The sequence below is a fragment of the Columba livia genome, chromosome 5, assembly GCF_036013475.1.
Source record: "Columba livia isolate bColLiv1 breed racing homer chromosome 5, bColLiv1.pat.W.v2, whole genome shotgun sequence".
Lineage (NCBI taxonomy): Eukaryota > Metazoa > Chordata > Aves > Columbiformes > Columbidae > Columba > Columba livia.
Window position 1 is genome coordinate 28688019 of NC_088606.1, and position 17154 is coordinate 28705172.

At 35.5% G+C, this 17154-nt stretch overlaps 1 protein-coding gene across 4 annotated transcripts in view; it reads right to left on the reverse strand.

The window, feature by feature from the left end:
• The window catches only part of NPAS3 (neuronal PAS domain protein 3), a 615994-nt gene that overhangs the window by 298579 nt on the left and 300261 nt on the right, over positions 1-17154 (reverse strand). For all 4 annotated transcript variants that reach the window (XM_065064080.1, XM_065064081.1, XM_065064082.1 and 1 more), the window contains one exon: positions 10741-10823. In XM_065064080.1, the coding sequence (XP_064920152.1) occupies positions 10741-10823 (83 nt within the window). The remainder of the gene's footprint in view (positions 1-10740; positions 10824-17154) is intronic.

Below are 17154 nucleotides of genomic sequence, written 5' to 3' on the forward strand. Positions count from 1 at the left end.
TTAAACCTGAACTGAATCAGACACTGTCAATGAGCTATAGTCTTACAATAATGTAAAATGGTACATATAAATATTATTCTTCTTAAAATGGAAAAACTGTGAAAGAAGAAAACAATTCATTGGCTAGGTACTTTGCATAAACAGAATTCAGCATTGATTTGCATCTTATGTGACCCTATTAAATGTCTCCCAAAGAAAATGTGATACAATGTGATTATACACAATTACCTCACTTCTGGAAATGTTGTCATTTGTTTCCATACTACCTTTTTATTTTCTGTACAGGTAGAAATTCTAATACAGTGACATTTCAACAGCAACTAATGGAAACAACCATTTTTAATCAACTTTCGAGAAAATATACTTCAGAACTGAGTGTACTCTACAAGCCTGGCTCATTTATTTCAATGATATTTGTATTCCCTTAAACACTATGTGCTTTAAAGTCTGTGCAAAGGTGCTAGCACTTTCCAAGTAAAATCTAGGGGACACAGAACTGCATCTGGGGCTTCAGCTTCTATAGCAGTGGGGAAGGCTAAACACACAGCTTCCATGTCAATATTTAATTTTTCTATTTAGTTAGACCTCACAGTCGAAAAAAAGAAGTATGAAAAAGTGACTAGCAAATAGCTGATATAAAGAAGTAACTCAGAGTTAAAAGTAGACTTAAACAAAAGCATCACATGAATTTCAGCTGTCCATGCTCCATTTAAGGGTTCTGTGTATGAACACTCTAACATTACCCTTTGCCAGCTCCTGTGGAAAAAGAGGGCACATAGTGCTGCCCTTCATTTCCTTTGCAGAGGTGTATAAAGGATAATTAAGCCTATTTCTAGTGTTTTTTGTTTACAGAAGACCTGAAAGGAGGAATACAGTGATCTCTGAAACTGTCACTGATGTTTTCAAGAAAGAAAAGAAAAATATCACTGTTAACCTGAACAGCACGGCCACAAAATACACTTTTGCCCATTTTTTTTTTTATTATTATTTATATAAAATCAACATCCTTTTCCCTTTCTTGATGAATCCTGTGATTGAAAAAGAGAGAAACAAGGCATTCTGAAACCAGGACACTTATTGTCCTCACCTATGTCTTTATAAACACTATAGAAGGTATAATTCTTTCTGGCAAACCCACACATTAGTTTATGCTGTCTATGCTTTTCAGGGCACCGTCAGAGCAAACCAGGGCTAAACCCCAAATCATAACTGAATGTAGACTCCATTAAACAGAGTTTTGTTGATGTATCTGAAGAAAAATTCCTCTTCAGCATCTACAACTGCAGAAAGTTGACTATTTCATTTAATGACCTATTCCCTCTGTCTGATTCAATACAGCCCACTGACTATGGAAATGACAATGCTCAGCAGGTAACAACAAAACAGTCAACAAACAGTGCTGAGATATGTCATTTTCTTCAAATACTTTCTCAGGAAGTAAATGACACACTACAGTATGCTGTGTCCCCCTCAGATCAAATATTTCTTTATTAAATGAAACTGCACGCTTTTATATATAGCTGCCATATAAAATGCAGGTGTAAGTGCACTGCTTCAAGCCCCGATTGCAAAACAATTTGCTATTTCCCACCCCGCACTCAGTCTCCTTTCACAGCATATAACCCCGGGGGCAGCAATGGCTTGGACGCTGTACCTTTGCCATAACTCCAGATTGAAAGCCCTGCCCTCATGAAGTCAAGCTGACACACTTACTGTGACTGGGACACATTGGAAGATGCAAATTAGCACCTTTTGAGTCTGCTGAACCCAGGAAACCCTCTTGCTCTATGTTCCAGCTAATGGACCTGAGATGTCCCTTGTAACAGTGCGGTCTGTGCAACTCCTTTAACCTTTTCAGATTCCAATGTAGCCTTTGTTCCTAGGCCTTTTTAGAGATGTGCCATGTATCAGGCAAACCTCTGTTGTAATTTAAACTGGTGTAAAACCAGAGCCATGTCATAGCATTCAGTGGCACTTACACGTTAAAAGTGCAAAAGAACATCCAACAGCGAATAGAGGTCCACAATATTAAAATTCCTATTAGAGCGTTTTTTTCTGCCTGCTTTCAGCTTCAAATACATACCATTACTTTGAATCACTTACACTAGTATAAAATGCATGATGAGATTTGTAAAGTTCTAAATAAATTAACATCAGGTATAAGAATTTACCCTTTTATTACAAGAGAATGGATGATCTTCTAAAAAGACTATCAATCTACAGCGTACTTGAGGAGAGTCTGGTGATCAAACTCGAACAGATTCCTATGCAGATTATATATTTAGCTGCAGAAAGATGAAATAGCATCTATCCTTAATTCATAAAGAGGAAACTGCTACTGGAGATGTCTTATCCCTGGAAAGGCACACTGCAAAGCAAGATGCTAATCTTTTCTTCTCAGAGTCCTATGGCTCTTTTCACAACATATCAGCTTTTACACTGTTTCCCTGCTGTTAAACTGTGTTTGGGTGAGGTGTTTGAGCAGTTAATAACTGGACATTTCATGTCACCCCAAATTACTGTTTCCAAGTAGACTGGTGTCTTTCTATCTTTTTCTCAATATAACACTTATTATCCTGACATTCTCCTGCCTTGTTCAATTTTTTAAAGATTTTGTTCCTAATTTAACTTACTTAAAATAATCCAGATTATTTTCCTCGGTCCCGTCCACTTCTAAATTGTCTTTTTTTTAGAAGGTTGTACTTGCCCTCTGTGCATATAATACCATTTGTTACTTCATAAATCCACCATTTTTGTTCTGTTTATACTAAGGCATTACAGCATCCAATTTATTATTGTTATCTCACTGTTTCTGAATTACTAATTTAAACTTTATACAACTGTCAGTTTTTCTAGATAAAACACGGTTGCAAACAGAGCACTTTTGATTTTGGAAAGAGATGTAGATTATCTATTTTTCTCCCTTATTGTATTAAATTTCTGGTTTGCACTTTGTTGAGAGCAACTGGTGCCCCCTTTGGTTTTGAACCTGAATGCTCTGGATGTCAATCTCAGGACGAAAACTGTACTGACTGTACGATAAAATTGAAGTTCAGATTTAACAGTAAATACACAAAGTCTACATGTGTGTCTTAGAGAAATCATTCCTTCATAGAGGTTTATATGATCTCCAAACCTTCAGTTCTGATTTGTCATGTCCTCATTTTGTCTCAGTGTGTTACGCACAGCTCCTCACTGCCAAGAGAACGCTTAGGATCACTTTGCTGCATGGTTTGATATGTAACAACTATTTCCTCTTAATTCCTCTCTTTACTGCCACTTTATTTTTGGCTACTGATTCATAACTTAACCTGTACTTCATCCCAAAAATCTTTACTTCCAGACAGCACAGATCTATACTCTCCAACATATCCTCAGTTTTGTTGGCTTTTTCACATTTTCCTCTTTTTTGCAGGCATTTGACACGTGCTAACAGAGGTCAGCTGGTAGTCTATCCCTTTAAACCCAATGCAGTCTGTCAGCAGTTGAGTAGTGTCCTTCATCCTCACAAAACGTATCACTGACATCATCATTAGCAACAGCCGTTCAGAAATCTCCAGGTAAGTAGAAGTCTTTTCTGCTTACACCTATTGCAGCCTGGAAAAACCCTCCATCAGTACTCTCATGGGCTGCTTCCTCACCTTTAGTCTCGTGTCACTATTTCTATGTTGAATAGTGTTATGCAGAGATAACCTCATTATGTAATACTCAGAGCTTCTGAAAATAGCAAATGAGAAGATAAGTCTTCTCACTAATATTTTATAGCACTCCAACACTTTCCTGTCTATTTTCCCACTTTCTTTTTTCACTTTCTTGTCAGATGGGGCTCCCTGTAATAATTCAAATATTGGAAAAAAAAAAAAAGATTTCCACTCAGCTATAGCCTAGCCAGCCACAGAACTACTTCTAAACTTACTGTCAACTTGTACTTGTTTCTCTACTATTTCTATCTAATTAAAACACCCCAAAGTTTTAAAATACTCAAACATTTGTGGGGGAAGAGAAATTTTTGAGCCATGTATTTTCTTGTTCAATTATATTTATGCCGTGGTCAATTATGATTATCCATATTGTTTGGCCTATTTTAATTCCTCACAGTGTGCTTAAAGTGCAAAGTATTAGTACCTGTTTTCACTACAGGAGAAACTTCTGTTTCTCCATAACCCTGTCAATTGTGTGCAACTCTTGTACCTTCATCTACAATTGTTCATTACTGCAAAAATGTAAATAACTTAATCTGTTCACTAACCTCTACTCTGCCTTGACACAAAAGATTCACAGGTTTTGCACGATCTAAACTGGTTGTCTGCTGAACGTGCATATTTACAACGTAGGGAAACTTCACCTGCATGCTCTCCAGCAAGATGTTTTTAGAAGAAATGAATAGTGTCACTGTTTTGTTATATTCTAATCTAGTTCTTATAGGTAAATACCAACATCTTCCAAACATGACTAAATCATACGGAATTACAGAATGGTTGGGGTTGGAAGGGACCTCTGGAAATCGTCCAGTGAAACTCAACTGCTAAACTAGGTTCACCCAGAGTAGATCACACAGGAATGTGTCCAGGCAGGTTTTGAATGTCTCCAGAGAAGGAGACTCCACAGCCTCTGTGGGCAGCCTGTTCCAGTGCTCCGTCACCCTCCAGGTAAAGAGTTTCTCATACTCACATGCAACCTCCTATGTTTCAGTTTGTGTCTGTTGCCCCTCATCCTATCGTTGGACATCACTGAAAGGAGTCCGGACCCAGCCTGTTGACAAACACCCTTAAGATATTTATAAGCATAAATAAGATCCTCTCTCAGCCTTCTCCAGCCTGAACAGACCCAGGTCTCTGAGTCTTTCCTCGTAAGAAAGATGCTCCCTGCTGGACTCTCCCCAGTAATTCGTTGTCTTGTTTGAACTGGGGAGCTCAGAATTTGGCACACTGCTCCAGACATGACCTCACCAGGGCAGAGTAGAGGGGGAGGATAACCTCCTTCGACCTGCTGGTCACACTTTTCCTAATGCACCCCAGGATACCATTGGCCTTGGCCACAAAGGCACATGGCTGACTCATGGTTAACTTGTTCACCAGGACTCTCAGGCCATTCATTGCAGAGCTGCTTTCCAGTTCTATGGAGAAATTGTTCAGTGAATTCTTCCCACTTTCCACATATGCCAAACTTGACAGAATACCATTGTCCTATTAAGATGATAAAGCAGCATTAACTTGAGAAGAATGTAGAACCATTTTCATAACAACTTCCAATTTTTCTAGTTAAATATGGGATTTTTTTTTTTGGTAACTATTGTGATATTAACAATACTTGTTTCTACAATGCAATTATAGACACAATTTTCTTGTAGTTCAGGAGTGCAGGCAGATGGGGCAGTAGCTACCTGCAAACAGAAGACTAACTATTTGAGTGCTCGCTTGGCGTGAAGAGACTGTTACTAATTTTTCTTTTTCCCTAGGAAACATGAGCTTATCAGACATCCTCCAGAAAAAAAATCCTGGTGACCCAGATGCAGTCTAAGCTACTCTAGATGGTAGTGGCATCACCTGGAATGACTCACTAGAAACCAGAGATGTTGCATTCATCACACACATTTACCTCACAATTAATGAGTGACCCATTCTGAAGAACAGTAGTATGCTATGTTGAAATACAGGATATATTTTTACAGTTTTATGTTACTCTTATTATTACAGTGCTGCATACATTAATAAAAGAAAAGTCATTAAAAAATAGAACACTATTAGAACGAAAGACATCTTTCAATTGTTTACAATACCAGCAATTCATCAGGCTTCTTACATCCATAGGCTGTGGGAGGTTTGTTTGTTGACTTTAAATACAGAAAAGCTGGAATAACATCAATGGGCCTAATAACCTGTGGCTCCTCTACAGGATGGAGGTAAAGGCACAATTAAATCTCCATAAAGTTCCATCCACAAGCTGAGGCTTCCAGCAGAGTGTAAAGAATATGAAGTAGGTTTTCAGAATATCAGTCTTTCATTCATGGAAAGTGTAGGACCACTGGGACCACTGCATGGAGTAAAGCCAAACTGCAGCATTTTGGCTATATATAGCTTCCAAGTAACACAAATTCCACTCCCATTCTAGGACTACATTACATGACCAAGTCCGTGCTGATACAGAGGCTGCTGGGAAGCGAAGAGGGACTTAAAGTCCTTGTGCATACTACAAATGACACAACTGCACATCCACTACAGGTAGCATCTCTGAATTGTGGACTGCTCCATCCACACTAAGTTGCTTGTATCTTTTTGCTCTTGACTCAAGGTGACGAAGAACACAGCCTCCAGGGTCAGAAAGTTTGTGCAGAGACTGTATTTTCTTTGATCTTAATAGGAACCTGACTTCTTCTCCCTTCATTGAATCTGATACTGCAATTACAAAGACCTTTGTTCATCACAAAATACTTTCTTATGGGAGAAAAAGGTACAATATAAAATAAAAGGGAAATGCGAGTCTCATAAAATTTCCAAGACAATGTTCAACGAGGCGTAGGAAAAGCTTCTAGAAAAGTAAGTGGGCCCTTTTATGGAACAGATGGAGAATTCGGTGATTCTCATCCACTTGTGAATCACGGATGCACAACAGATCTCGCCATAGGACTGAACTGTTTATGCGATTGGTAATTGGGTGTTTGAGCTTTTTTTCTCTGTCTAGTTCAGTAGTTCAATTCTACCAAAAGTATATAACAGGCAAGTAGCTGGCCAACAACTATAAGGACAAAGTAGAAATGAAATTAGATCTTTCATTTATTTTGATTTTGAGGTGTTTTTTGTTTGTTTGTTTGTCTGTTTTTTAAACTCATAGTAGAAATCTCCATCACAATAGTTGCTCAGGACAGTGCTCACCATTGACCATGTCTACCAAAAAAAAAAACCAGAGAAAAAAAGAACCATCTCTGTTGCACTGACAGTATAACTGCGATTTAAGGATTTCTTTGTACAAAACTAGGTAGAGGTAGACAATTTAAGACAACTAGTGTCTAAGTAATTGTGTACAGTAATATAAAGCCATATGAAAGTGTTACAGTTTCTTAACAGTTGAATAGGCACTGCTGAAGCAAAGAATGCAATTATTCAAGTTATCACTCTTGTATGCAGACATACAAAATGTGTACCACTCCAGTTCAGATACACAGTTCTATTATTATTACTAATACCATCGTTCTGTCCTATTCTGACTTTAAAACTATTCCATTGTGTTTAATTCCAAATATTTATTCTTTAAGAAGGTATTGGTATTTTTAAAGGAAGAAATTTAATATTTTTAAAAATATTAAATTTTATTTTAAAATACTGTACAGTTTACTTTTAATTGTCTTACAGTTAAAATTGTAAGGTGTGTTCTTTTTTGTTCAAGAATTTTAAAAGCAACTAATTTAAATATGCAAAATTATCTTGAGTTGTTCATACGTGAACTTAAAAGCCATGCAACACAGGAAAATTAAGTAATTATGCCTCCAAGTTATTTACTGCAATTAAGCTCATTTATCATATGCAAATTAGTGCAAACTGGTCTCATTAGTTACTAAATTACTCAATATGAGCTGAACAATGTAGCACTCCAGTTTGTAATGAAAAATCCCTGTAGAGGCAAGCAGTATCAATTAAGCTAATTTGCATATGCAAATATATTCACCAACTTTCCCTTTTCTCTATATTTAGTTCTACATTTCCTGATCATTCCTGATTATATGAAGAATATGGGGTTACTGACCCTTTTCCACACCTTCTCAATAGCAATGACGTTACTGAAAAAGATCCAGGGCCCCTAAAAATACTGATAGTCTCGCTAATTTTTACAACCAGTTGCAGACAAATGTTTGAATAGTTGGTACCAGAACTAATATTTTTGCTAGATTAATTGAACAAACAAATATAAACCATACATACAGAAATGTAAACCTGAAGATGTCTTTACTGAAGTCCATTTTCCTTATAACACCACTTTTCAGAAGAATGTAGAATAAAGCTCACAGTTGGGTAAATAAATAATCTTTAAAAGAATTTATCACCATATTAACATTCTATATTTTTATTCTTTATTACACACATTTCTACTGTTCATCATTCAGATAGTTTTACTTGGAAAACATTTAAAAGAGTTTTTGTCCTGATGTGAAGATTCTGATATAATAGGGTTTGAGCAATCATGTTTTGTGGTGTCTTTTTTCCTCACAAGAACATAGGGGATAGTGTCTTTGCCTTCAAACCTACTATGGGAATCTCTTCAGCGTGATATACAGCAATTGCCTGTGGCTTAGAATTTTTTTGACATGACTAACTGACACTACTTACTCGTAGAATCAAGATAAATTTCACAAGATGCACCACCATTTCTGTTTTTACAACATCACTACAAATGAACTATATCCGCTCTTTTTAAACATACTCTATTATGCTTCTCCTGTGTCTGTCAATAAACTTTGAAGTATCAAAATATTAGAAGGATTAGAGAGGCTCCTTAATTTCTGAGCTTACACTTAACCCAGTCTTCAAAATATTAATAGCAAAAGAGGTTAAATGAACTAACTATTAACTTCCTCAGATAGCAGACTCTGAAATCAAACACAGGTATTCCCAAGGTATAATCAAAGCTGTTTACTTCACTTGCAAACAATACTTATCACAATACTGCTTTAAAAATAATTTCTCGGAGCAGCAAACTACATTAGAACTTGTTAGAACAGTATCCCACCACATGATTGCTGTTTTACAAATCATTGTGTCTTCTGGAGATTCTCTTTCTACCTAGAATATCATAAGGCAGTACTTCGAAATTCATTCAGATCTGTTAAAAGTAGTGCATTTGAATGCACGGCCTAGACTTTCCTTCCAAGTGTTGATTACTCTGCTAAAGAAAGACAAGATTTTAACATATCATGATAAACTTGCCACCATTATTAATTCATTTTGTCCTTTATCCATCATCAACAGTCTATTCTATTTTAAATGTCAGAGTGGAACTTTCTATTATCAATTGAGAGATTAATGGAAGTAATTTGGTGAAAGCACCACCCTGTCTGAAAAGGCCACTCCTCAACAGATATTCAATATAATGCTGATGATAATTTTGACTGAAAATCCTCAGTTATAGGTGCAAGTGCAATACAGGTTGGGTTTTTTTTGTTTATTTGTTTTCACTAGTACTATGATAAAGTTAGATCCTGAAGACACCTTAACTTATCACATATAAGTAAAAAAAAAAAAAAAAAAAAAAAGGGGGAATCTAGCTTAAGTAAGTAATAAAATCACCAGTTGTTTTAATTTGGAAGTGAAATAGTCAAACACCATGTAGATTTCTAAGTGGCATCCTAGTTTTTTTTGTTTTTATTCATAAAGACTCATACTCAATACTTAAGGAATGTATATAAACCAGTGTCAATTAGGTTTTATCGTGATATTTCTTATAATTAATATTGTAAAAAGTGTATTTTTTAGGATATATAGCACATGCTTACTCACTCAAAACAACACACTGACAAATAACTTCAACTGATATATCACAAAACTGCTATTTCTTCTTTTTTTCTACATTTATGAGACAGCATAACAGCGTTTCTGTATAACATGCGGACACAGAACTGTAGGTACTGCTGTAGATATCTTGGATATAGTAACTTTAACAGAATTATTTGCTTACAGAATAAAAAACTTGAGCAAGACCTCTGCGAAGAGTATACAATTAAGTAAATCATTCACTATTTTTGTTAAAAAGAGAAATTAATTCTATTAGTTAATTTCATGTTTTCCTAAAATGATCTTTGTTGTATTCAGTTGCTTTACAAAGATGTGAAAAATCAGATAGTGCTTTTGAATGCCACAGCTGAGGTAGTACAGAGAGATAGCTCTCAATCATTTCAAATTAAGTGGAATATTTCTCATGATAATATCCTAATTTACCTCTTTCATACATCTCAAAAGACAATACACCAAGCAATATATTTGCATGGAGAAGTTGTGTACATTGTTAAATAGGAGTAGTTATTCAGTGCCACTCTTCGAAAAGACCACGTTTTTTATTTTTGTAGTGCTGGGGTTTTGGTGTGCTGACAAAACACATCACACTTTGTTCTTAACTGCTCCACATTCGATTACCACAACCTACAAAAGGCTGTGGCAACCCCAACAAAACAAAACATGCGTAAGAATGTTTCCACCAGGTCGCTGTTTTTCAATTTAGTCTTCCTGGAATATGATTACTTGTACAGTGTGACTAAATTCTTTGACAAATATCAGATGTGCCTTTATCTCATAGCTAAGGACCATTGCTGCTGTTCATCTTTTTCTCTCTTCAAATTGTTGCAAATTTGTAATACATAATTGTGACAACTGCAATATCAGGGAAGAAAGTAGTGCTCATTAACCAAAGCGGGGGAAAAGCCCCTAAATCTATACATGATTCATAAGGCAAACCAAATCACCAACACAAAATAATTTTTTGTGCACACATACATACAAACACAAAAGGCATTCTGTGAGCAAACACCTACTGCACAGGTCTAAACAACAAAATATTGTGATCCAGTTAAATAATACTTGCTCTCCCTTCTCATTAACATTCTCCTAACCACAGACTTTCTAAAAATAATGAAATATGAGCTTTAAAAAAAAAAATCTCATTAATATAAGTGCTGACAACAATACTATTCAAATTTTTGGCAAAAATATGACTAGCTAGTTATTTTGATCTTTGTTGGAAAAGCCATTTTTTTACCTGTAAAATATGACTTCCCAAATGTGATTCAAATACTTCAATGGCAAGGGCACTGGGACTTCTCCTGCGCTGGGCACCTATAACTGAATAAAAAACAGTTATGTTGCAAGGTCTGCACATTAATTTCTAACACACTTCTGATCACACCATTTTACATTAACTATTTAAATGTTTTGCATTTTATACACCAACGTTAATTTCAACTTTGCCTTGCATATAGTAAATAAAATTGATACATAACTTTCAATGACTCAAATTTGAAGGATAATTTTTTTTTTTAAAAAAAGCTATTTAAATGTCCAAGAACTCTGGAAGTTAATAGTTTACTCAAATATATTCCAAGTCCCTATAAAATATATTTTTGTACATGGTGATGACAGCATGCAGAATTTAGGAAAAAAAAAAAGCTATTGAAAAAGAGGCTATATGTAATGTAAATGCTTTGAAATGTGGGGATGAGAACTAAATCTCACTCAGGAATTAGGAAGATATAAGAGATCTATCTGAACATGTTTTTTATCTTATTTGGAACTGAAATGAAGTAAACACAACATTAAAAAGTCAACAACATCTGTAATCACATCTGACATACCAAAGTTATTGCTAAGCACAGGGGAGTAGTGTAGTGTCTCAGATATCCCTGTTAGTTGCTGGAAGAGGTACATGAAACTTCAGATTCTACATTTAAATTATACAGTTTAAAAGTACAAAGCAAATAATAGGGAGCTATGCTTCAAAGGCAGTGGTAACTACCAAAACAGGCTGAGAAATCATAAACTCAATATTTTGTTAAACTCTCTATGCCAGAAATGCAAAGCCAGCAATTGAGTCTGAAGTCTAGCCAAATGTAGACATACTCTCCAAGCTAAAGGTTTCATCTTCCGTCTCGGCTGTCTTTGCCACACAAGCAGAGAAAGCGCGAGCACCTAAAAGAGGGCACAGGGCTGCAGGAGCGTTCCCTTCCTTTTCTGACTAGTGCCAGATTCAGGCACAGATATAGCAGAGAGAAGATATGAAGTTCATTCTGCACTCTTTTGAAGGGTATACAACATTTACATCCAAGATCCGGATGGTCTATTGCTCTGGAACCATCACAACATTAGAGCATCTTCATGCATTGTTCTCTTTACAACGTATGATAAGAAAAAACAAAATACCAAGGATACACTAAAACAAGCAGAAAGGATGATTGCTGTTATAGAAAAGGCTAATTTAACATGGAGGAAAAGAAAATCAGAGCAACCATTTCCTAGTCTTCTATGATACTGTCTGCCAAGCACGATATCAATAAGAAAAGATGAGTGCCAAGTAATGATAGTCATATTGACCTAAAAATGTAATATCACTCCTCATTGATGTTTTAGGTAATTTCCTTGCAGGAAATTCTAAGCTATTTATGCTGGGCAAACAGGTGGCTTCATTGTTAATAGATTCAGAAAACAGCTCATAATTACAAATGGTGACTGCTGTAGAGCCAGTATTTTCTAAGTCCTACTCTTTTCCCTGAAGGTATTCAAGGACATAGATGCTAACATCTTAAAAGAAAAAGTCTTCTTCAAGTCTTCTGCTTTACATTGCAACTAAAGTTCGTAACAGATCAACTGCTGTACTTTTTTCTAACTTGAGTTAGTACAGTGACTGACCACACACATCAGTGTAATATTATTCTTTTACAAATTTTAAATACTTAGTCTGTCTTATATTGTTCTATCTTGGCCTTCTGATTCTAAATCATTTTGCTTCTCTTTGCTTTGTCTCATGTTTTCTATAGCTGTAGAGATGCCTACTACAAATACCAGTGCTTCTTTAATGAAAAAATTAAGAGCATATTATTTTTTCTAGCAACTTAGAATCTTTTAACTTTCCTTTTTGCCAACAGACTTAAAGATGATCCTTCTTTTGTCCTTACTCTGCCTCCAGATACATTATCAAGTATTTGCTTAAACTGGAGTTGTACCTGTGTTTCTGAAACGATACCTTTAGTTGTGGGACTAAACAAAACATATAGGACTGTAAGTGTTATCAGTATTCCCATTAGGAATGCTATCAGTTAGTAACTCTGCTCTGTATGGTCATTTCATTTTTAATCTACCAGAAATGAAAAGGAAAGCCACAATTTTGGCCTGCTAGCCATTGTTTCAGAGTAATCTCCATAAGAGCATTGCAAACCCAAAAAACCCACAAAATCTCCCAGGTATCCTTTAGGTCCTTTCATTCTTCCATCTAGACTGTTTTATATTTTCCACATATTGCCTGAACACATCACCATTTGGAACTTGTCTTCCGATTAATTTTCTGTTTCCTGCCCAGTATCCTTCCTTTACAATCCCCTAGCATTTTAAAATGTATCCATTACATTATTAAATATACCTTCCAGTTCTATGATATTAATTGTTGCAGGTTTTTTAGCATGTGAGTATTGTAACTTGAATAAGTGCATGAACACAGTGCAACATTCATTTTAAACGAGTGTTTTCAACTTAAAATTATATTTACAGGTAAGTCATCAGTTTTTCATACTTGGGACACTCTCAATTCTACAGTTCAAATGAAAACACTTCAAGGTCAGTGAGTTAACTAGAAATCATGAGAGGGCCAAATATTAACTTTAAAATTATCAACTAAATTTTCTATTGATGCCTGTGTCCTAGTGGCTGGCACACACACAGACAAACACTTATTTTCATGCCATTCACTTGACATTTTTATATCAATAGAACTCTTTGATTTGTGTCTTGCACTTACTTAAGTGATGTGGGGTTGCCATGACAGTTCCTAATTTTACAACCAGCATAAATATGTTAAACGCAAAACCATTATGCTTCTGGTAGCCATACTGCAACTCTTTTTTTGGCAACTAAATAGATTTTAAATATGCACTTTCTGTATTTCATTCATTTCCCTATCATTCTTCACATTTTGAGGAATGAGAGAAGAATATTGAGATAAATCTAGAATAAGGGAATCAAATTTTTGATTCGATCTTCTGATTTTATTGCTTCATTATTTTATTTATTGGAGCTTTCAGGATTTCTTGACACCTATCTGCATCAGAAGAAATACATCATTTTGGGTATACAAATGCATATCATATCGATACCTTTCAAAAACATAGCAATCTCCTAGTCTAATCACAGCACAAAGACTCTTATTTGTACTAAATAGACTGTTGGCATGACAATAGATGAAAGTAAGACATAGGTTGAAACAGGCCATGATGTTATTTTATTCTAAAATTTCAAGACATAAACTATAAATACTGAACTGGCTTCCATCACACAAACCCCAGTCTCTCATCTCTCAATCTCTCACTCTGTGGATGGAACCATCAGCAGCCACAGCTCAGCTGCTCACAGCAATCTTGGAAAGCAAGTCAGTTAGGATTTATATCACAAGGTCTATAAATCAAAGTAGCTCAATAACCTTCACACACCTAAAGATCTGGATGCACTTTTTTTTCTTTTTTTTTTAAACTGTGGATTCAGACTCTTTACAGAAACAAAGTACTGCATGCATCAAATAGATTTATTTTTTTGAGTAACAAGAAGCAGGGAAATTAGGATGTGGAGAGGCTGAAGAATGTGTGCCAAACTGCAACAGGAGTCACAAAGGAAACAAGTTCCAAATCCAGGTTAAATTCTTCTTTCAAGCTTCTCCTGTTTTAGTGCTATGAACAAACATCTCTAAGTAGGCTTTTCACATGTGGTCACATTTTGTATTTTCTAAATTTAATTGGCAAATTTTAAGGTTTGAATACACAATTGTTGTGGTTAATTAAAAAGTTGACTGAACCAATATTTATATTAAACATTGCCTGTTAATAGTGACAAGAACGTAGAAAAATTGTTTTCTCACATGCCTTCTGTAATGCTGGAGCAGAGCAATCTGTCTACTAAAATCTTTTACTTTCCATGGCACTGGACCATGACTTTTCCTATTCCAACTGACATGTCTATTCCTGGCATAGGATTATTCCATAACAAGCTATTAACAAGGAAAAAATTCTAACTGCTCACTAATGCCTCTTTAAATTTCTTCCCTCAATGACTAATCTGGCTATGCATGAGGTGAAGGAAGAACCACATCCCTATCAGTGTGTCTTGGGGGCAGTCTAAGCATGCTTAATGCAATCTCAAGGGCATTTGCAATTGGGTTGGAAGAGTGGGAAACTATGGAAAAGAAAAATGTAGACTGCCTAAAAAAGATTTCCATGCATCCCGAAGAGAGAGGATTTCATCTTAAACTCACTTCTAAGCTACCAGAGCACAGAATGACCAAAGATCAATGTTCACTGTGACTTTCTGCTAGTCAAGACAGAGTCTAATTAAACAGAAGCAGTACTCCTTGATCACCAGAAGTGAAAAAAGCACATATCACCAGCACAATAATTTCCCCTAAAATACTTTCGTGAGACTTTGCATCACACATTTCACCCAGGTAAAATTCAGACCAAGAGTTTTTAAATTCTGTTGCTTTGATATTAGTTTGAAAAACTACACTGAAGTTTTCAATTCATTCCTCCAGACTATTATTAACTTATAAAGGTTTTTTCTCAATTAGCTTAGAAATCTTTATTTTTGTACTTCATTTTGTTGCCTGTTCAGTGTGGCACCTTTCTGCATGCTTGGAAGCAGAAGTGGACATAGGGCCATCCTGCTACACCCTTTTTGGTAACCTGCAGTTCAAATAATTACAAAAAAACAGAGTCCATGTTTCACTTTTTTGATCTTCAAGAGCTCTAATTATGACTGCCAATGAAGTCAGACTTTAATTAACAAAGCCTGAGCAGATCTACATAAATATGAAGGTTTATAAATACCCCACTAAAAAGAACACTATCTGTTTCATTCACAAAATCTGTAAACATATCAGGCTAATTGCAAAGAAGCTTCACAGAGAGTTGGCTAATATTTCTCCCTATAGGTATCCAAAAAATACATGATCATTTCAGATGAGAGAGCATAAGAAGAAAAATTGTCTGAATTGTCTCAGATGACTATATGTGCAAAGCAGTTCACAGCATGAGTGTGGCTATAATCTTTTAAGTATTCTTTTCCAGAATTTAACATTTTTTGTTTCAAAGTAGAAAAAAAAGGTCTATAGTAATTACAATATAATTTCTACACACACACACAAAAAAATATCTTTTATTATTTCTAGGAACAACCCCACATGCTTACAAAAGAAGAATGCAGGTGAACATGATAGTCAGGGTAGTTTTATAGGAAGAGGTGAGATGTCATCTTAAAACTCTGGTGCTTTCCTGATAGACATAACAAATAATTTGGAAATGCCTAAAAGCTGTGTTTTAGAAAACACACGGACAGTGACTGGGAGGCTAAATTGAACAACAGAAGATTAAATGCCAGGGAAGGACAAAGTGTAGCCAACATTAGGTTCAGAAAGATAGGCCAGTATTTATGTATGCTAACATCCACAAAAGCTTTTTTAATTAATTTTTTTACATCATATTTAATACCTTGTGATGGACATTTTTTTTCCCATTGACTGTTCCTTGCTATCCCATTTATGATTGATTCTGAGTTTTGAATGAAATCTCCAGCAAAAGTGAACTCCTCTGCCTAGCACGTATGTTGAGGATATACGGCATGGGTGATATGTATTCAGATCCTGATCTAAAGTGAGATGAATAATAGGCAACCAGCATGATGTAAGCAGAGACGTTGCCCTCTGATTTGGAAAGGGTATCCAAAGAAATTAAATGATGTCACCAGTCTACCTCATGATAAGCTATCATATAATCCAAAATTTAGGTCTCTTATCCACCTCCACAGATGGGAAGAAGAAATAAATCTCTGATGGAGCTGCAACATATGTGGAAAGGTATTTTATCTTGGTTTAGTAAAGCTGTGGGAATCATTAATGCTGTGCCATTACCAACTAAGTATCACAGCAATAAAGTATCAGAACAAATTTGTCACAAAGGACTACATGTAAGATGCATAATGCAATATATGATAATCAACTTACAAAGCTAACAATGGCACTTCAAATCTATTTTTTGTGTACACAAATGCCTATTATTCTAGATGTCCATCTTCTGGTCACTGGGACAGAGCATGTATTCATTACTGGGGAATCCATGGTTGAGCAAGTAAACCAAAACTTTTCATGGAATAACTAAGTAGATATCAAGAATGTGCTGGTTAATTCAAGAAAATGTTATGTAACACAATCACAGGTGTGCTTTACTATTTCCAGTAGTTAATCTATGATGCTTCATCAGAAGCTCCAGGCATTAAAAGAATTATTAGTAAAATTTGTTTTTTCAAATTCAAGTTGCTTAATGCTTTTAAACTTTTCTAATAGCTTTTATAGTTTCAATAACTTAAAACCAATCAAATCAAAATGTCGAAAAAAAGCAGAAAGTAGTATATAACTTGCTAACTGGAC